The sequence below is a fragment of the Zingiber officinale genome, chromosome 2A (assembly GCF_018446385.1).
Source record: "Zingiber officinale cultivar Zhangliang chromosome 2A, Zo_v1.1, whole genome shotgun sequence".
Classification (NCBI taxonomy): domain Eukaryota; kingdom Viridiplantae; phylum Streptophyta; class Magnoliopsida; order Zingiberales; family Zingiberaceae; genus Zingiber; species Zingiber officinale.
The window spans coordinates 41,402,986-41,425,845 of NC_055988.1; the positions used below are offsets into that span (position 1 = coordinate 41,402,986).

The following is a 22,860-nucleotide window of genomic DNA, read 5'->3' on the forward strand; positions in this document are numbered from 1 at the left end:
TAAACGTTCGAAAAATTAAATGTTAGGTAATATTCAATTTCTCCCTATATATACATCATTTCTTTCATCTTTTTTCATCATTTCCATACCCATTGTCTACCAAAAATTTAGAGAAAAATGGATAAAAATTCTAGTCATTATTTTAGGGATTTGTTCAACTCTCCAAATATCGACGAAAATTCTAGTGAAGAAAGTTCTCAAGTCCGTCCTAATTTCTTCAATCCTCAATTTCCATTTCCCACTCAACATCCACCAAATTTCCAACTTTTTCCATACCCACCACCATATTACCATAATTTTTAAAGTTATCCAAATTCTTTGAGTGGCGACCCTCGAGCTCCGTTTTATACATATCCTCCAGAATATTGGCAGAGTAGTCAGTATTTCATGCAAGCCCCATCTCATGGAATTAATCCGCTTCAATCACCAGAGATTCAATCAAATGAATCGAGAAGAGCTAGTGTTGATGCAACTGACAGTGATAAATGTACACCTTATGCAATCCTCGATTCATAATTTCCTCCATTCTCATCTGAAATAGGGTCCGACGATATTATTCTCAATCAAGCACCAGAGATGGACAACGAATCAGATGAAGACCATAGCAAGCGAACAGTATGTACAGTAGCAGATGATAAGCTCCTTGCAGCGGTCTACACAATTATGAGTGAAGATTCAGTAGTTGGTAATGCCTAGAAGAGTGAGTTATTTTGGAAACGAGCTGTGGCATACTTCAGTACCAATCGAGTTAAGAGAGCTAAAAAGAGAACTGCGGAGAAAGCAAAATCACATTGGGCTTTATTGAAAAAGATCGTAAATAGATACAATGGAATCTACAATAAATGGTATAATGATCGACCAAGCGGATGGAGTGACGAGGATTTGATGGTGCGAGCTCATGAAGAATACAAGAGTACTTTTAAAACTACTTTCCAATATGAGCATGTGTGGAGAATCGTGAAAGATAGTCCTTTGTATGCTCCCCAATCCTCAGAGCGACGGGCTACAAAAAAAGCAAGAACATCAAAATCATCAGGTGCACATACTGACTCTTCTAATCCTAACACAACTACTGATATAGATGATAGAGAAATCCGATCTCGTCCAATGGGACAGAAGGTAGCAAAGAGGAAAGGCAAAGAAAGAGTAAACCTAATAGATGAATTGAATCAGGCTATGCAACAATCAATGACACATTTGAAAGAATATAATAACAATAAGAAAGTTGATCAACTCATCCAGGTACATTAACTCCTCGTAATGGACACACGAGACATGACTGATGAACAACTTCAAAATCATCTTGCGATATGTGAACAACTGAAGAAAAAATTGAACATGTAGTTAATTTCTATAGTTTATTTTATCAGTTGCATGTTTATTTTATTAATTGTTTTGTAGTTTATCATTATGTATTTTATTAATTAAAAATGGTTTGTATCTCTGTATTAATTTTAAATTTATAAAATATTTATATTTGTATGAACTTAAATTTATATATATTCTATTATATTTTTCTTAAAATTAAATGTAAGTTAATTCAATGGTCGTGGGCCCTATAAATATTTGGTTGATGAGATATTTGATTGTGGAATTGAAGATATTTGAGAGTGAATATTTGATGGGTGGGACTGATAAATATTTGATTGGTGGGATATTTCATTGTGAAAGCTGAGATATTTGAATAGTCGAATATTTGAAAGATGATGTGGAAGTGGGAGCTACAAATACTTGGGAGAAATATCCCTAGCTATTGTGGATCCTCTAAATCTCACAACCTAAAATGGCAGCCTCAAATCCGTACATTGACAGGATCGCCACCTAAGTAGGAAATATACATATCTTATATAAACAGTTTTTATCCATATTATTAAAAAAATACTCTTAAAAAAATTATCAAAATAATATCTTATCTATATCTTTCTATTAAAATACTCATCTACACTCAGAGACGGAACCACTCACGTGTTATCCTGGGCTGCAACCTAGCCCTAGAGGGTTCCATGTTAAGAGGAAAAAAATAATACCAAGTAGAAAAAAATAACCACCAAGAAAATATTAAGTATAAAGCTTTGTTTTCAAATTTTTTTATTAATTCCAAAAATTTTAATTAATTACACATAAGGTTGGAAACATGTTTCACATTGACAAATCTTCTTTTTACAACTTTTAATTTTATTTTTAATTCAACTATATATTTTTTTAATTAATTTTTTTATTATAATTATAAATACGGATTTCTTCTTTCTTCTATCCATTCAGATTAAACTTGCAATATACATGGTTGTTATTTCTTTAACTACCAGCCAACTACGATCATAGAAGGTAGCCCTTATTTCTATCATCCTCATCTTTGACTCTGAAACCACAGTCCAATTCTTCGCCTTATTCGCCTCGCTCGTCCCAGGGGTGGAGCTAGGATATTAATTCAGTGTAGGCAATAATATAATATATTTAATAAAGTAAAACAAAATTAAAATTTTATAATTGCAAAATTATACATGGTATAAAATCAAAGATCAATAGAGACTAGGCAATATATATATTGAGTGTGTCTCATTGGAAAGAACTAGAGAAAGGAATAGTTAATCATGTTTCGTTATATAATAGAACAGAACATGATACATAGAAGCTAACATAATAATTAAACCCCAAATGACAAAATGAAAATTAACCCGATGAGCTTGTCCAACCGGATTAGCCTCCCTAATATAAAAAAAAACTATCTAATCCACCATCTTCAAACAGATTCTTGGCTATGAGATGCACTCAAAAGTTCTTCATAATTTTCAAATATCAAGCCAACATCATCCACATTGAAATCTGCATAGAAATAGTTGCAAATGAATCAAATAAATTAGCACTTGCTATCAAAATTCAAAATGGAAAGCTAAAACTTATAGTGATAACGTGACATATTCAGCATTAGTAGAACTACATGATTTTTTAAAGAATATATTAATTTCAAAGGAGAGTTGTAAAGATTTTAAGTCAAGAAGTTATTTCTTTTGTTAACAAAACATACAATTGAAATCAAATATCACAATATAATTACCTTACAATTGTTCTTTCCGAGTCTTCATATTTTGAAACTTTTGTATAATAGCTTCATTATCAACCATTAGAAATATATCTTTCTCTACATAGACAATAAGACTATCATTCATCCAATCATCACTCATTCGATTGCGCAACCTGTCTTTCACAATTCTCATGGCAGAAAACACTCTCTCTACCATCGCGGCCGCAACCGGTAAAATTAATGCTAATGTCAAAAGCTTAAAAACCAATGGATACACCATACTTTTCTTTGACATAACTAACTTCTCTGAAAGATCACTGAGGTCTTTCAATCCTTGAAATGTTTTATTATAATGCATATCACATATATAAGTTTCAAGTTGATCATCAAGTACAAGAAGATCAAATCTTGAGAAATGTTGTGGATAAAACTCAGCCAGTTGCAACAATTTTTTCTTGTCAAAAGCCAAAAAAGAGTTTTGTGAACACAAACAAGCTACACAAAGAAGCAACTCTGTACTTGCCTCTGAGAAACGATCATTTAATTCTTGATGTTGCATATCAATAACACCATAGAATAATTCAACTTGATAGTGATGTAATTTGTCACTTTTGGAGGATTACGATGGGGGCGACCACGTGGTGCCCAACGTGTGAACATATCATCCATTTTGAGACAATCAATGTAATGTTGTCGACAAAAATAGTGAACCTTTTCTAAAAATGAATCCCAACCATCTTCTCTCATATTTTGGAGTCGGTGTTTGCATACTTGTACCAAATCCATTGCATTTACAATTGTTGGTGCGGTTAGCACTAACGGTCTAACTCAGGTTTTGATGAATGACAAATCAGGTTAAGTTAGGTGTGTCGTGATCTAACACTCTGATCGAGTGTGCAGGCTAAGTCCAAACAGGTCGATGGGCTGACCGGATGTCTAGCACGAAGTCCAAGCGGGTCGACGGGCTGACCGGACGCTTGGCGAGAAGTCCAGCTAGATCGACGGGCTGACCGGATAGCTGGCGAGAAGTCCAAACGGGTCGACGGGCTGACCGGACGCTTAGCGAGAAGTCCAGCTAGGTCGACGGGCTGACCGGATAGCTGGCGAGAAGTCCAGACGGGTTGAAGGGCTGACCGGACGTCTGGTAGGTAAGTAAAGGTAAGTCACTGGAAGGGAGTGACTGTGAGGACGCGTTCCCGGGAAGGGAACATTAGGCATCGATCCGGCTTAGATCCATTTCGGATATCTAAGTCGAGATCGTGACTAGATTCTGGTCTTGGAAAGACGGAATCTAAGTTATACTTCTTATACTGAACTCATAAACTATGCTAACACTTTATTTTGCAGGATCTATTTGTCTCGAACTAACTTTGTTTTGCAGGAAAGTTGTTCGTTGGAAAAAGGTGGTCCGGGCGCCCGGGAGGCACCAGGGCGCCCTGGAGGCAAAAATTATCCTGATCGCACATCGCCACTTGGAGCTCGCTGGTTGGACTTGCCACGTCTCACCAGGGTGCCCGGAAGGGATCCAGGGCCCCCCGAGCTTCATATAAAAGATGGGGCAGAGGCAGAGCTGAAAACATCAACTCAGAACTCTTAGACTACTTGCTCTGCTGCTCAGCGCTCCAACGACGCTAACGAAGCTCCGACAACGCGCTCTTTTCCTTGTAGCTTTCCTTCTGTCGGTATAGCTTTGTTTTACTATTTATTAGCATTTCTTGTACTGCCTTTATAATTATCATTTCGAATTGCTAGTAAATTGCCCAACGAAAGTACTCACGGAGTACGGGCCTTCGAGTAGGAGTCGTCATAGGCTCCGAACGAAGTAAAAACACCGTGTTCATTTGTCTATTGTTTTTAATTCCGCTGCGCTTAACTCTTTACAACGTGGTTTTTCGAATCGATATTCACCCCCCCCCCCCATCTATCGGCGTTGCACGATCCAACAAGTGGTATCAGAGCAGGTACCGCTCTAATTTGGTGCAACCACCAATCAAGCAAAGGGGGGTCGTTTTAAAGAAAAAAAAAATTAGATATTGTTTATCTTTTAAATAAAACCTTACGCCTTTCGTTTTTTCCCTCCAAAACGGTTTTTGAAAAATACATCGCCATCTTTTCACCATTGTTTAGTATTTAAAAAATATCACATTTTCAAAATTTTGAAATAATATTTTTTTTATATTTTATTAATATTTTATTATTTTTTCTGAAAATAGTGAAATATTATTTTTTTTCAGCACTGCTAATCCAAGACCAAGTCTTGAGATTTTTTTTTTGTTTCTCTGTGTGCAAGAATAATGACTCTTCAAGAAGGACGGAACCCCCACGAACCACCACCATACGATCAAGATTTCAACTATTGGAAGCGATTAATGGAATGCTTCTTAGGAAGCGTAAACTTTGATTATTGGCTGATATTGAGAAAACCTTCTCAGAACTCAGAATTAAACACAAATGTAAGTAAAATCATTTGTAGTGTTTTACCTAACAATGTTTTATGCAGAGTAAAAAAGTACAATGATGCACATGAGCTTTGGAACCAATTGATCAAACTTCACGAGGAGCCGATGGAGCTCGAGGATCAAGTAAAAATCGAATCCGAACTCAGGTTAGATCCAATCGAAAAGCCTACTGAATTAGGGGTTGCGCTCAAGGTTAGTGATATTTACCAAAATACCCCTGCTAATAGTAGTTTAAAAAATATAAGCATTGATCTAGTTATTTCTGAAAATATATGTGAAAATAATGTAGTTGACAATAATTATAAAAATACCCCTAGGATATTATCTGATAAAACAAATCCAATTAATTTAAAAAATTCAAACTTCAACCTAAACAAATCTGAAAACTCAAATGATAGAGATGACAAGGTCAATATTGATCTAGATAAAATTAATAAATTATTTAATAATCTAGACAATATTAATCTAGAAAATCCTATCCAAACCCAAGATAATTTAATTAATAAAAAATTAATTTTTAATGATAAGAATAATCTAATAAATTCCACTAATTATATCAACTTAAAAATAAAGAAAATATAAGAATAAAATCAAACACTTTGATAAAAACAAAACTAAATTTAACAAAATTAAAATTAAATGTTAAAAATAACATATTAAATAAAGATAATCTAAAAAATTCAAAATTAACAATTAATAAAAGGTTAAAAGATAAACCTTTAAGGAAATATAATTCAAACAATTTAATTAATTCAAATTTAAAAATGAATAAAAACTTAAACTTTAAAAATAAGCTATTAAAGAAAGATAATTCAATTAACCTAATAAAAGTGAAATTGAAAGAAAATTTAAATATTAAATACATTCTCTTAAAGAAAGATAATTTAACTAATTTAATTAATTCAAAATTAAAAACTTGAATCTAAATTACAAATTAAACATTAAATTTTAACCAAAACTTAACTATAATAAACTCAGAACTAAAAACTAAATTAATGGCCAATAATTCAGGGGGAGGCTCCAGAATAGCTGGCACATCCAAAACTAACATACCCGACAGGGTAACCCTAACCAACCTACCCAAAAAGGGTAACCTCAACCAACCTACCCGATAGGGTAATTAGGACTAATTAAAGAGGGTTCAAGTTTAACTTGAATCATGGTACTGGTGAAGTTTTTTTGATGATAGTACGTTGGGGAAGCTTGGGCATCACATGTCTAGAAAGATATGGCTTCAATCTGGTGCATTTGGCCAAGTGGAACCGACCGAAGCTACCTTTAAATGGATCCTAACTAGTTAGACCAAGGTTTAGTACTAAGCTCCGTGGATAAGACTATTCGGAAAACCTCGAAAGGTTGGTTACTTCTAATGACGTCCAAGTGACTCACCAAGCTTAGAAGTTTATCCGAAGAATGCCTATTTGTTGAGACCAAGGCTAAACCTGAATCTAACACAAGTTAAACCAAACTCTGTAATTAAATCTAATTCATCTCACAAAATCATAAGATTGCCTGATTGAAAACTTAGATCAGGTGAGATGACTAAGGATTAAATTAATTAATTTTTAAATTAAAATTAATTAAAATTAAATTTTGAATTTCAAATTAAAATTAAATTTTGAATTTCAAATTAAAATTAAATTTCAAATTTCAAATTAAATTTCGAATTTCAAATTAAATTAAAATTAATTAAAATTAAATTAAAATTAAATTGTTTAAAAATCTATTTTAAAAATTAAACTTTTTTTTAACTTAAAAATTTATTTTTAAACTTACTTTTTTTAAACTTAAAAATTTATTTTAAAAATTAAACTTAATTTTTTTTAACTTAAAAATTTATTTTAACCTAAAAATTATTTTAACTTAATTATTTAAAAAAAACATTTTAAAAAAAAATCATTTAAAAACTATTTTAAAAATTCTTTAAAAACTATTTAAAAAAAAATCTTTAAAAACTATTTTAAAAATTCTTTAAAAACTATTTTAAAAAATTCTTTAAAAACTCTTTTAAAAATTCTTTAAAAACTATTTTAAAAAAATTCTTTAAAAACTATTTTAAAAATTCTTTAAAAACAATTTTAAAAATTCTTTAAAAACTATTTTAAAAAATTCTTTAAAAACTATTTTATAAATTCTTTAAAAACTCTTTTAAAAATTCTTTAAAAATATTTTAAAAATTTTTTAAAAACTATTTTAAAAATTCTTTAAAAACTATTTTAAAAATCCTTTAAAAACTATTTTTAAAAAAAATTCTTTAAAAACTATTTTAAAAATTCTTTAAAAACTATTTTAAAAATTCTTTAAAAACTATTTTTAAAAAAAAATTCTTTAAAAACTCTTTTAAAAATTCTTTAAAAACTATTTTAAAAATTCTTTAAAAACTCTTTTAAAAATTCTTTAAAAACTCTTTTAAAAATTCTTTAAAAACTCTTTTAAAAATTCTTTAAAAACTATTTTAAAAAAAATTATTTAAAAACTCTTTTAAAAAATTATTTTAAAAATTCATTTAAAAAATTATTTAAAAACTCTTTTTAAAAATTATTTTAAAAATAATTTAACATAAAAATTATTTTAACTTAAAATTATTTTAATTAACTTAAAAAAATATTTTTAAAATTATTTTAAACTTAAAAATTATTTTTAAAATTCTTTTAAAAAAAAACTATTTTAAAAATCGTTTTAAAACTATTTTAAAATATATGTATCATTTTGAAAAATTCTTCTTATTTTTTCACTATAATAAAATTCTATTATCTTAAAAAAATTGTAATAATAATACATTATTTCTATAGATTATTTTCACTTTAGAAATTATTATTTTGACTTTAAACTCATTTTTAATCTTAAACATCATTTTAACCTTAAAATTGTTTTTTAATTTAACTTAACTGAAAATTAAATCTTAAATTAAAACTTAATATTGAAATTACAATTAAAATTAAAAATTTTAACTTAAACTTAAAATTAAACTTAAACTTAAATTAACCACTAATATTAATTTAAATCTAAAATCAAAACTGAATCAAACATATGTTAATTGACATAAAACATATTATAAAAATCATTTTAAATTCCTTTTAAATGTTGTTTTAGAAATTCCTTTAAAAAATAAATAAATAAATAATAATAATAATAATAATAATAATTATAACTAACACTTTCATTGACCAACTCAATCAAGTAATATGAAATTTAAATTTCACTAAGTATTAAATTATTAAACCAAGTAAAAACTAATCAATAAATTATTGATAATGCTTAACTGTTATTGAATTAATAAAATCTTATCTTATTTAACCTTAAACTAAAGTTAAGCGCCTGAATCTAAAATTAATTAATAATTGATTAATCAAATTCAAATAAACAGTTATACCAAGGATACAGAGATAATAATATAAGTGTCACTAAATTAGACAAATGTGTTAGGGCTTTGAAATTTAACACAACCAAACCTTAGTATTAACTTAAGGGGGAGATATTAAATTAAGGGGAGTAACCAATTCAAGGGGAGGTTCAATTTTTTCTTTTTAATCCCCTAGAAAAATTAAAAAATTAAAGGAGAGTAATAAATTAAAGGAGTATCAAATTCAGGGGGAGTTTTTTTTCTCCTTAAGTGTTATTTTTTTTCTCTTTAAATCTCTTTAGAAAATTCTACCCCAATTACTTTGAAAATCTTATATTAAAAATTCTTAGCAAATATTTTCAAAAGTTTTATTTTAGATATCAGGTTTAGGGGGAGGATTAAATCAACACTTAGCACCTAAATTATTTTCTCCACCTTAAACATAAAGTTTTTACAAACTTAGTCAGTATTGAAAAGTAGATTTTTCTTCAAACTTAGATTTAAAATCCTTAATCTTGAAAACTTATCCTTATAAACCTATTCTTGAAAACTAGTTTCTATAAAACTAAATTCTTCAATTTGATTTTATAAACTGAGGTTTTTGAAAATTGAATCCTTTTGCAAACTCAATCTTGAAAAGTAAATTTAGTCAAACTCAGTCTTGAAACTTTGGTTTTAAAAACACATGTTTGAAAAGTGTTTTTAAAGTTGAAACTTACTTTGAAAATTTGATCTTAAAATTCTCTTTCTTAAGTTTTGCAAAGTCAATTTATTTTGCAAAAATTATCTTTCAAAATTACTCAAAATGTACTAAATACTAAGTTATGTTGCTAAATTATCTATTTTCAAAACTTAGTTATTTTACAAAAGTTAAGAAACAAAAGCTAAATTACTATTTGAACTCCCCCAAGTTACCTTGACATTTTTTTTGCAAATTTTACTTTGTCTGAATTCCAAAATTACTTGACTTACATCCTTATTTGATGAATGCCAAAGGGGGAGAGATAGGTGGTTAAGTTAGAGAAACAAAATGTCAACTTTAAAAACTAACTTAAACCTTAAAAATCATGTTGGTTTCTTTTACTAGCATATTTTTTACTAACTTAACCAGGTTGTCATTCCATCAAAAGGGGAGAGATTGTTGGTGCGGTTAGCACTAACGGTCTAACTCAGGTTTTGATGAATGACAAATCAGGTTAAGTTAGGTGTGTCGTGATCTAACACTCTGATCGAGTGTGCAGGCTAAGTCCAGACAGGTCGACGGGCTAACCGGATGTCTGGCACGAAGCCCAAGCGGGTCGTCGGACTGACCGGACGCTTGGCGAGAAGTCCAGCTAGGTCGACGGGCTGACCGGATAGCTGGCGAGAAGTCCAAGCGGGTCGACGGGCTGACCGGACGCTTGGCGAGAAGTCTAGCTAGGTCAACGGGTTGACCGAATAGCTGGCAAGAAGTCCAGACGGGTTGAAGGGCTGACCGGACGTCTGACAGGTAAGTAAAGGTAAGTCACTGGAAGGGAGTGACTGTGAGGACGCGTTCCCGGGAAGGGAACATTAGGCGTGGATCCGGCTTAGATCCATTTCGGATATCTAAGTCGAGATCGTGACTAGATTCCGGTCTCGAAAAGACGGAATCTAAGTCATACTTCTTATACTTAACTCATAAACTGTGCTAACACTTTATTTTGCAGGATCTATTTGTCTCGGACTAACCTTGTTTTGCAGGAAAGTTGTTCGCTGGAAAAAGGTGGTCCGGCACCCGGAGGTCCGGGCGCCTGGGAGGCACCAGGGCGCCTGGGAGGCACCAGGGCGCCCTGGAGACAAAAATTATCCTGATCGCGCGTCGCCACTTGGAGCTCGCTGGTTGGACTTGCCACGTCTCACCAGGGCGCCCGGAAGGGATCCAGGGCGCCCTGAGCTTCATATAAAAGATGGGGCGGAGGCAGAGCTGAAAACATCAACTCAGAACTCTTAGACTGCTTGCTCTGCTGCTCAGCGCTCCAACGACGCTAACGAAGCTCCGACAACGCGCTCTTTTCCTTGTAGCTTTCCTTCTGTCGGTATAGCTTTGTTTTACTATTTATTAGCATTTCTTGTACTGCCTTTGTAATTATCATTTCGAATTGCTAGTAAATTGCCCAACGAAAGTACTCACGGAGTACGGGCCTTCGAGTAGGAGTCGTCACAGGCTCCGAACGAAGTAAAAACACTGTGTTCATTTGTCTATTGTTTTTAATTCCGCTGCGCTTAACTCTTTACAACGTGATTTTTCGAATCGATATTCACCCCCCCCTCTATTGACGTTTCACGATCCAACAACAATATCCTAATATTTCTTTTATAATGTCGTCGACAATTCACTTGAAATCCCTAAGACATGTTTCATCAAGTGTAGATTGAATGCAAAATCAAATGAAAGTATTGACTCCAATAAATTAAATGCCTCAATTTTTTGATCAGGAGAACTAGAATCATCTTCTGAAATCACTTCAAGCACATCACTGACAGCAGAGAACATAGAAATCAAATTGATCAAAGAATTGTAATGTGACCCCCAACTTGTATCCCCAGCACGTTGAAGGGTAGTTTCTTGATTAAGTCCTCAACCATTTGAATTTCACCCCTCTTCAGTGTCTCAACAATAAAATCTGAATGTTTCTCCTTAAAAAGATCAGAACGTTTGCAAGATGATCCAACAACATTTACCACATCACCAACAATATGAAAGAAATTAGAAATCGGAAGATTTTTCTTGGCCACAGCTATAAGAGCTAGCTGAAGCTAATGGGCAAAACAATGTATGTAAAATACACATGGGTTCTCCTTTAAAATAAGTGCTTTTAGACCATTAAATTTACCTTGCATATTACTTGCTCTATCAAAACCTTGTCCTCTCACATTAGCTATGCTCAAATTATATTTAGAGAACATCTTATCAATAGCAGCTTTAAGTGAGAGTGTTGTAGTACTAGTAACATGTTCAATTCCAATAAAACGCTCATTTACATGCCCACTACTATCCACATAGCGCAAAACAACTGACATTTGCTCCTTCATTGACACATCACGAGATTCATCAACTAAAATAGAGAATAATAAATTACCAATATCTTTGATAATAACATTAATTGTTTCAGTTGCACAGGCCCTTACTATATCCTTTTGAATATTCGGTGATGTTAACTTGTAATTTTTAGGAGCATTTTTCAATATTACATCATTAATCTCTTTATTATGAATACCTAAAAACTCCAATAGAATAAGAAAGTTACTCGGATTAAGAGAACCTTCAGTCTCATCATGACCCCGAAATGAATTCCCTTGTCGCAACAAAACTCTGATACAATCAATCGAAGTATCGAGATGGATACGATAATCATTTCGCATTTGCTTTGACTGTTTGTGCAAAATTGATTGGATGTGCTCATCTTGATTCATCAAAGCTTCACAATCCATTCGAGCTTTATGATGTTCACTATCATGTTGGCCAACATGAATATTTAATCTATCTTTACCCTTCCAATTTGTGAATTCTTCGCTAACAAAAGTCTCTCCTCCTGCTTGTTTTCCCTTAGTTGTCTTGAAGAGATAACAATACAAACAATACGCCGCATCTTTTTCTATACTATATTTCAACCAATCACCAAACTCCTTAAACCATGAAGGATTAAATCGTCTAAATTGGCTTACTCCAAATTTCTATTTTGGGAATTCATAACCTGAAGGTTGGCATGGGCCTTTTTGCAAATATATCCTTCGAACTTGATCCCTAATGTTAGCATTATAAAAACAAATTGGAATCCTTAGTCCAGGATCTGCTAATAATTATGAAAAATCAAATTCTTCAACTGTAACATCTCCAATATTTTGTTCTTCTGGTTCTGGAGTTTTTCTTTTAAAAAATCTATGCATTGTAGACATAGTGATTTCCTAATATAAAAAAAAAATAAAAAATGAATTAATAATTCAAACTTAAACAAAATCCTAAAACCACCTAATATTAAAGATAAGACTCATGCTTATTGCTTAATTGCATAATAGAAGTGTAAATAACTAAGCAAACACAATTAAGTAAACATCAATGTATAAAAATGAATAAAAACAATGGATTTATGCCGAGCAGTGACGCGGTCACACCAAGGCAACGATGGTCGTTAAGTACAGGACCGAATTGGTTGCACTCGTACGCTACCGGGCAGGCATTGTAAGACTGAATTGGTTACAAGAAAAAATTGTCCACAAAACTCTTTTTCGGCTTTTAATTTTGCAATAATTTTGAATCCACCAGAAGTGCCCAACATTTGGTTACACTCATCAATTCGGAATTGGTTGCAATAATTTTCTCTCATATTAACTATAACATTAGACATTAGTAGCTCTTAATTTTGTAAGCATATGGTAGAAAACAAAACAATATACAGATAACTAATATTAGTTGTGGAAACAAAACTTAGAATTTAGAAGTGCCTCGCTGCCTCGCTGACTTTTTTTGTTCGGAACAAGAAAAAAACACATTTAGGGTTAAGGCTTTAAGGGTTACCTTAAGCTTCTTAGTTTGCTAATTGCTATGGAGTGCGGCGGCAAGGGACTAAGGGAGGAACCGAGGAAGATGAATTCGAAGAGGAGGCGTCAAGGAAGGACCGCATGACCGCGTGAGCTATGAACCTATGACGATTTGCGGCGGAGGCGTTTGTGAAGTTGTTGCAGGTGTGTAGCCGACGGCGTGGTCCGGTGGTCGCGCACACGATGTTTTCAACTGGTGCCTGTGGCCGCTGAGGAAGGACTGACTACTGATGTGGATTTTGTTCGGCGTTACGCGTGGAAGAGGGGAAGAAAGCGATTAATTTAGTTAGGGGTTGATTTAGGGCAAAAAAAAATCTTAATTATAATTTTTTTTTGTTCAGGCCCAGTGTGGGCAACTACCCACACTGGGCCCATGTAAGCTCCGCCCATGGCTCGTCCCATCGTCGTCCTCTACTCGTCCTCCCTCGACGATATCGTCTTCGTCGACGATATCGTCTCCCTCCTCTCCCTCATTTACTTGTCCCCATGCCCTTTGACTATCACCATTTGTGGTCAGGTCGTCACCGCTGGAGGCGTAGTCATCAACATGATCACCCTCGGTTGCAGCTACCATGACTGGATTAACGTTTCCTCCACGTCGGCATACCCTTACATCGACACCAGAGGTAAGCCATTGCAGATTAAGGTCTCGCGTGAGACGCTCGAGCATGATCTCGCACTGTGCTCATGGACAAACTACCTCTATCTCATTATCAGCAGCACATTCTCTAATATTGACGTCAGCGATCAGACATTCTACGATAAACCCCTAAATTTTCAATATCTACGAATTAGATATTACTATTGGTAAATTAACTTAACAATTTCATAAATAATAAAAAAAACATTTAATAAAAATTTAAATCAGTGGAATATAGGAAAAGATGAGATGATAACTTGATCACACACAGTGAACTTAGACCTCTTCTATGGTGTCTTTGACGAACTCACTCAATTTGACATTAGCCCAATCTATCTTTGATTTCTAAATCTGTCCCTGTCTACGCTCCACAAATAAATTTACTTTACTTTACTTGGAGTTTTCCTCCCAACAGAGTTGTAATCAAAGGATACTGAACTTTTGGGCTACCCACTGCGTGCACTTTTCGATTACCCCCTGGTGGCTGGTGGGAAACTTCCGTGGGATATCTATAATTTTGATTGTCAAAATAGGAACAAGAAATTGACGCTCAAACCCTGGCCCCCACCCCCCCCCCCCCGAAGACATCAAAAGAAGTACATACATGGATAAGTTTGGCAGTATAACAATAATTCATCACTTTCGGTGATATGAATCTGTAAAGTAGATTTTATAGTACAAGTGTACAGAGATTCCTCCTTATCCAGGAAACAAACAAACATGGTGATGGGGCACAATGAGCACCCAGTGTTTGTTGCTGTCCTCTATATAAGCCTTGCAGGCACCGGAAGTTCTCCGAAGTCCTAGTTGGGTTGTTATAAGAGAGTCTTTTTGTAAGTCTTTAAGTTCCTATTTTCTGAATAAAGTCTATATGGTTTCCTATTTCTGCATACTTATCTTTGTTCAGAATTTTGAAAATTATTATTACACGTTTCTTTTTGGTATCAGAGCTTTGTTCTATGGCTGAGTAATTCTTTGCAAGATACTCAAAGGAGGTTGGTCCCTGCGTGTTTAGGTTATACCATTTAAAAAAATGGCATACTAGCACTTAGAAGGAAGTAGCAAAACCTGAGGGTAACTTAAGCCAATAGACGTAAGGTGGCTGTAAAGGCGGAGAAGCCATGAGTCAGTCCACTAAAAAGGTGAGGCAAAGGGGCACCCAAAGGGCTGAGGGAAATCGAAAAAGTGTTAGAACCATATTCCAATGTCAGAGCAATAGGAGGAGGCAATACAACAATGGTGAGAAAAATGATCAAGAAAAAAAAGGCACCATGAAAGACATAAAAAAAGTAACAACCCAAATGAGGAACAGCAGGATAGAAGGTATTCAAGAATAAAAAACAACCCAAATAAAAAACAACCCAAATGAGGAACATCAGGATAAAATCATCCATAGCTTGTTTGGAGAATAATAAAAAGGGGCACCATAAATTAGAATGCCCTTAGTTAAAGGACAAAAAGAATGATCAACCCAAAAGGTCCAGGAGAAAGAAGACACTTAAGGCTACTTGGAATAAATCATTATCAAAAGAATCAAATAATGATGAACTGAATCAAACCTGACTCATAGCTTTTATGGCAAAGGAAGGACACAAGCTTGAGTAAGAGTCGAATCTAATTCATATTGTCAACCTAATGATGAAGATTTAATTAGTGACTTGGATGAGTCAGATTGGTGAGGTAATGAATCTCTTTGTTGATCAACTCTATCAAATTATCAGATGTTTAACTTATGAGCTAATTAAATCTAAGGAACAACTCTTACTCATCAACAAAGAAGTTTAGAGAGGAACCTCAACTCAAGTTAAACAAGATAATTTTTCTTTGAACGTTGAAATTGAAGATCCAAAAGTAATATGGGAAAGGTTCATGTCAGGCTCCAAATATTTAAATATAATATTTGGATCTCAAAGAGCATAAATTCAAATTAGAAATTAAACAAAATTCTTCTTTAGTAAATAAAAAAATATACATAATTATAATTATGTTAAGGTTTGGGTACCCAAGTCATATTTGGGTAACAAAGTAAGTTTAAATTATTTTTAAATACCTGAAAAACATATAGACCATATGAGCCTAGACTCAATAGTGAACAAACCAAAACATAGGCAAACTAATTTTCATAGCACCAATTTAGGGGAAGCTAAGGAAAAATTAGATAAAATTAGACATAAACCTCACGTTTCAAGGTCTAAGTCTAACATAGTCAATGCTTGTGCAAAACCTAAACATAGAAAAGAAAAGATTAGACAAGTACCTTCGAGCATCAGTTTAGGGGGAGCTATGAGCAAAACCAAATATAGTAGACCTTAAACATAGCAAAAACTTAGCATATACTATTTAGAATGGGTGTTTTACTTAACTCTTTTAATACATATATACATATTTACTTTTTATTTTTTTATTTTTTGCAAATGAAACTAGCATAGGGCTCACAGTAAAATTGCATGAACTCATCCAGGCGCCCTTCACATCTCATAAACACCTAGGTAATACATTGCTTGTGTATTGAACCACATAGATGGACATAAGATGCTAGGAGTCTCACTTGGTTCTAGATATTGATCACAGTGCATCTACACGAACCAAGATATAAATATATATTAATCACTTAAATGATTAATCCTATGTTAAGTTTGATGTACAATTAATGTACATTCTAAGTCTCAAGCTGAGGTACACGTGAAAACATTATCAAACTTATTTTTAACCTATTTCAAAATAAGTATGACCTTGGCTTTGATTTGAATTTGACAAACTTTGATTTTGACTTTAGCTTTGACTAGATTTGACTTAGATGACTTTGACTTGATGATTTTAATTTATTTTGTGCATACTTACTACTTGATTTAGTTATACTTAATCCAAAATTGCTTATTTGAGTTATCACTTTCTAATACTTGTTCTATGCTCAAAGTCTTTATTCCAATCATGAATCAATCTTTTTATTATTACTTGATTTAATTATCTCCATTTTGCTATCTGATATGAATTAAAATTAATTTTTCAATATTTTTAAATTAAATCACTTTGATGTATGTCAAAGAAAATTTGACTCAATTTTTAAAACTTAGATTTTTTTATTAGATAAAAGGGTAGTCAGAAATTTTTAAAAATAATTTTTATTTAGACACAATTATTGAAAAAGGGGAGTAAGTAAAAAAGAAAAATCCTTTTAATTATTTTCAATAATTATTTCTATCAAACATTATGAAACTCTTTTTAATAAACGCTTTTAAAAAATGCTTCTAAAAAATTTGTGAAACTATTTTAAATAAATTTCAAAAATTATTTCAATCAAAAATTATTTAAAATTTTTTTAACATAGTTTTCTAAATTATTTCAATTTTCAAGATTGTTTTTAAATTATTTTTCAGCTGAGTCTTTATAATTATTTGCAAAATAGTTTTAAATTTGTTTTCAAAATGATTTTTAAACTAGTTTTCAAAATTGATTTAAACTTATTTTTTTAATTAGTTTTTCGAAAGGTGTTTTTGACTTGATTTCAAACTTGTTTTCAAAATTATTTTCAAATTTGTTTTAAAAATGAATTTCAAACTTTTTTCAAAATCCCTTTTAAATTTGTTTTCAAATTACTTTTTAACTTGTTTTCAAAATCACTTTTAAATTTGTTTTCAAATGACTTTTTAATTTGTTTTCAAAATTGATTGCAGATTTTTTTTTTTTTTTTATTTCAAACTAGCTTTCAGTTTTCAAATTTATTTTCAAAATGTGATTTTCAAAGTTGTTTTTCAAAAATAAGTTTTAAATTTATTTTTAGAACTTAATTTTAAAATAGACTTCAAAATACTTTTCAAAGAAATTTATTAAAAAAATGTTTTGAAAATATTTTTCAAAATATCTTTAGAAAGTATTTTTTTTTTTTAAAAGAAATTCAATGCGTTTCTACAATGGATTTTAGAAAAAAAATCAAAAGAATTTTACAAAGAATTTTTGAAAATATTTTCAAAAGTTTTTTAAAAGGATTTTTTTTTGAAAATATTTTTTACCAAGGGTTTTGAAAAATATTTTCAAAATATTTAAAAATATTTTTTAAGTTTTGAATATTTTGTAAAAGGCTCTTGTAAAAGGTATTGAAATTTTTTTTTATGAAAATAACGTTTAAAGAATATTTTGCAAAGGTTATGTTTGGAGGGAATTAGATTACATTTACTCTCTTCAATTTTTTTTTTTGTCTAACTTTAAACAAATTGTCAATCTTAAAAAAAATGTTAATGTAGAGTATACCATATAATCAAACCTAGGATTTTTTTAAAACATGACAAAGAGTTTAAAGTTAGATATTTTATGGTCTAATTTGTATGTCAAGTTTACATGCATAGCTAACTTGACTAAGGAACCCTAATAGGTCAGGTGAATTAGATACTAGGCAAGAAAATTCTAATTGGTTAGGTAAACTAGATACTCGATAGTGAAGCTCTAATAGGTTTAGTAGATAAATGGACTAGAAACCAAGTAGTGAAGACTAAGTAGGTTAGGATGACCAAATATTGGGCAAGTAAAAAGTTTTGATAAGTTAGATGATTAAATATCAGAAAGGAAGTCCTAGTATATATTAGGTAAAAGGGAAGTTGAAGAGTGATCCTTCTAAAAAAGAAAGTTGTGAGGGAACATCTTATCTTGCTACGAGGGAGCATCTCATCTATGGGCCATAGGTAGCACTTCAGCTAGGTGTTGACTTGACCTACAAATTAATATGCATTATGAAGTCAAAGTAAATTAAAAAGTTGACAAGTATTTAGTTGCTCTGTTTCTATATTTTATGTGTTTTCAAGATGAACTTGTGTTATATACACTACAAAAAAAACACCTGTATAGGAGTGGTTGTTTAGGAGTGATTTTAATATCGCTCTTGAAAATTGACCAACTGAATCAGTTTAAACAAAATCGCTTCTATTACCTGACCTTTTAAGAACAATTATGAAACCACTCTTACTATATAGCTTTAGCATCGATTTGAAAAAACTGTTACTATAAACCGCTCTTAATGATACAACTATTAAAAGTAATATTAAAATTGCTGATATTAGCTACCTTTAGTAGCGGTTCTAAGTCAAATGCTGCTACTAACCGTTCCTATTGCTATAACTTCTAGGAGCAATTTTCAAGTCGCTCATATTCGATTCTTAGAACAGAAGCTTGTGTAAAGTGTTATTATAAACCGCTTCTATTGCTCTAAGGGTTTAGAATTAGTTTTTAAACTGTATCTATTGCATAGTTTGAGAGCTAATTTGCATAAATCGCTAATAGAAACGACACTTATTAATACAACTATTAGAAACCATATTGAAACTGCTAATTTTGGATACTTCTGACAGTGATTCTGTGTCAAACGCTACTAATAATTATTTATATTGATCTAACGTCTAAGAGCAATTTACAAACCACTCACATACATTCGGGCGCCCGGATGCCCCACACAAGTCGGGCACTGGAGTCAGGCATGAGTGTAAAATACCGAAAATAGGCGAATATGAATAAGGAAATTTTCCGAAATTTTTGGACATTTTTCGGGAATTTTTCGGAGCTCGTACGGATGAGTTGACGGGGATAAAAATGGGACCCAAAAAAGCCTGTTTGGGTTACCCCATTTAAGCGAGGAATTGTTTCTTTTATAAATTCCTTATTCCTTTCCTTTTTCATTTATTTATTTATTTATTTTTCCCGTGCCTATATTTCCTTCTCTCCCGAGCCTCACTCGGCCCCGACGCCGGTTCTTCTCGCGCCGAAGCCCTAACCGCCGGCGTGCACTAACCGCCGGCCACTCGGCGGTTCTTCTCCTTCCTCTTCTCCTCTTTCTTTGACGGCACAAACCACTCGCGGAGCATCTCAACGCTGCCGACTTCTGCCGAGCCCTCTTCTCTCTCGGGTCTTTGCCGAGCCGCCTTCTCTACTCGACAGCGACGTCGCCGCACGGGACAACGCCGGCGACTCTCGAGCCAACGCAGCCGAGGACCCGACTCTAGCCTCTGCCCCGACTCCAGCGACGCCGTCCCTGTGCCCTAGCATCTCGCACCGCCACCACAGGCGGCCACCCCGAGCCCTATCTCCGATCACCTCACATCAGAGCCGAGTTTTACTCCATCTCGAGTGCCCTAGTCGGCTCCGACGCCACTGCCGACCACCGCCTTATTCCTTGCTTGAGCAGCCGGCGATCGCAGGGATCTTCCTCATCAGTGTCGTGCCCTAGTTTTTCCCCATTTCTGCTCTGATCTACATTGTGGGTTGTGATCACTGGCCGACCACAGCAAGTGACGTTGTTGCCAGCAACAGTGGGTTACAACCGGAGGAGGAGGTCAATTGGGTAATGAATTCTTAATATAAGCTTTGATGACCTATCTTAGTTTAGTTTGGGAACCTGATTTGGAAGGGAATATACTGATTTGGGTTGCTTGTTTTGTTTCTAGCAGCCAACAACCCTAATTGTGCGGCAAAAACCCCTCATTCCAGCATTCCCTCATTCCAGCAGCAATTAACCTTAATTGGGCAGCAACTCTTTAATTCCAGCATCTTCTTGTTCTTGAATAAAACTGTGGAACTTGAGGTGAGGTTAGGGTTTTAATCTTTGTGGTAGATGATTGTTAGTTCTGTTAGCAAAAATTGTTAACTTAGATTCATGTGTAGGTTTTAAAGTAATCGAGTAGTGGAATGATTAGGGATTTACCCTAAATTAATTTAGAAGATTTTATTTAGCTATTCGTTTAAATTTGTAGCTAAATAAAAATGTAAACTATATGTTTAATATACAGGACCTTGACGTGAGACGAGTATCTCGGAGTCAGATTTGCACCATTTTATCGGAGGCGGGTACTTTTGACTTATTGTCTTTGATATGCTTAGTAATGAAATTAACAATTTGCATTAATTGTGTTTTCTTATTTGTTCGGTTAATCACTGCCCGATAAATGTTACCTACTTGATTGTTTGTTTGTTTGCATCTCTTATTGATACATATCTGATTTCACATGCTCATGGGTAGTGATATAACCATGTTTTACCATGTCAGGACCTAGGTTTGATACCTTATTGATCAGTATATCTTGATATGATTTATTCACTATGGTGCCCATTGATATATGTCCAGAGGTTGGTTTAGTATATTACCATGCTTAGTGACATGCACTATTTGCATGATCGCATGCTGTGCAATAGATTGCTCCATTATTGTCGAGCACTTTGCCAGTTTTCATCACTGTTCGGTGCTCCGTTGTGACGCTCATGGATAGCGTGACACAGCGTGATAGCACGTCAGTTTGACTCTTCCGGTGCTCCGTTGATCCGCTCAGGGGTAGTGTGACGCAGCGTGTAGCACGTTAGAGATTCCTCCCCGTCATAGCGTACCGGGAGATGAGAGCATTGCGCTCCCCCATTTATGATTTGGGGTAGGAGTACGTATGTACTCCGACAGCATCCCGTCCACTCGATCACTCATCAGGAGTAGTGTTGCTGAGTGCACGGTTGTCACAGCCCTACCCACTTGGTCCTACTTATGTTGTGAGTTGGCTGACTGGCGTCAGGGGTGACCATGACATTGGCATCATATGCATGATGCATTTATTGTTTGTGATTGTGATTGTTGCATTTATATGCTGCATATTGTTTGGATACCTATGTTTGACATGCATACAGGTCTTCTATACCTTTCGGACTGTTTGTCCTTATACTCAGGTCCTGGTTAGTACAGTTTCTCTCATGTTTACTACAGATGCATATTTTTATCTTTCTTTTATCAGGAGACTGTACGCATGATTAGTGCTAGGTGTTATTTCTTTACTTTGCATATCAATTGTACCTGCTGAGTGTTGGACTCACCCCGCCTCCATTGTTGTTATTTTCAGGTTGATGCTGTCAGGAGGGAGTTCCAGTCGCTGGTCCCCACAGCACGTAGTGCTAGTCCTCTGCTGGGTTGAGTTGTTATTTTATTTTAGTTTTTCTCTATCAGACTTTGTTTTAGTCTTGTTTTTGGATTTTACATATGGATATTGTATGGAATCCTTTCGTTTGATGGACTTGTGATATGATTTGGATTTTATTCTACTACATGCCTGCCTGAAAGGCAGAAGAGGTGAGTTCGTCGGATTTGAGTTTTACGAGTGTAGTTGAGTAGGGTGGATTTCGAGTCAGAGTACTATTGTTTGTGATTACTATTATTAACTGCATGGTTGTGACAGCCAGAGGCTGAATACTTATATATAACTGCGTGGTGATGTTTTATTTTATTGTTATTATTCCAGCCGCCTGTGGCTGAGGTATTTGTGAGATGTAGAAAAGTTTCAGATTGTCCACCGTACAGGGGAGATGTTGCCGAAATTTTCTCGGACAGGGACTCCTCTGGGGCGTGACAATGAGAGTTAGGTAGCATAACCTTACTCCCTCTAAATACCTTATTTTTTATAACAATATCCTAAAATACTCATTTATTTATTCAATAGAATCAGCTTAACCATGTGATCATTGCTAACTTAAAATTTTTATGATTCTTTATTTCTAGGATAAAATTCAAATTTAAATAAATTTCTTAATAAAAACTTATTAAAAATAAGAAAAATTTAAATTTGACTTTTTATTTTTCAAATTTTTATTTTATTTTTTTTAATAAGAGTACTTAAATAAAAAATTTGACCATGCACCTAGTATTTTAAAAATGGTACAAATTATTTAAAATTTAATATAGTTATAAATATTTATACATTTATATTATTTCCTTTTATTCAAATTAAATTAACCATATATGACTAAAAATATTATTTTAATATACAAAGCGCAATGCAAATAAAAAGGGAGAGGTGTTTTGCTTAAAATTTTAAAATACAAA

At 33.2% G+C, this 22,860-nt stretch overlaps 1 protein-coding gene across 1 annotated transcript; it reads right to left on the reverse strand.

The window, feature by feature from the left end:
• Window positions 1-11,353: 11,353 nt before the first annotated feature.
• LOC122043642 lies at window positions 11,354-12,277 on the reverse strand. The gene is made up of 3 exons (XM_042604248.1): window positions 12,109-12,277; window positions 11,720-12,063; window positions 11,354-11,602 (listed from the first exon to the last, which is right to left on the reverse strand). Exons 1-3 carry the CDS (start codon window positions 12,275-12,277, stop codon window positions 11,354-11,356), a joined length of 762 nt encoding a protein of 253 aa, XP_042460182.1.
• Between the last annotated feature and the right edge of the window lie 10,583 nt (window positions 12,278-22,860).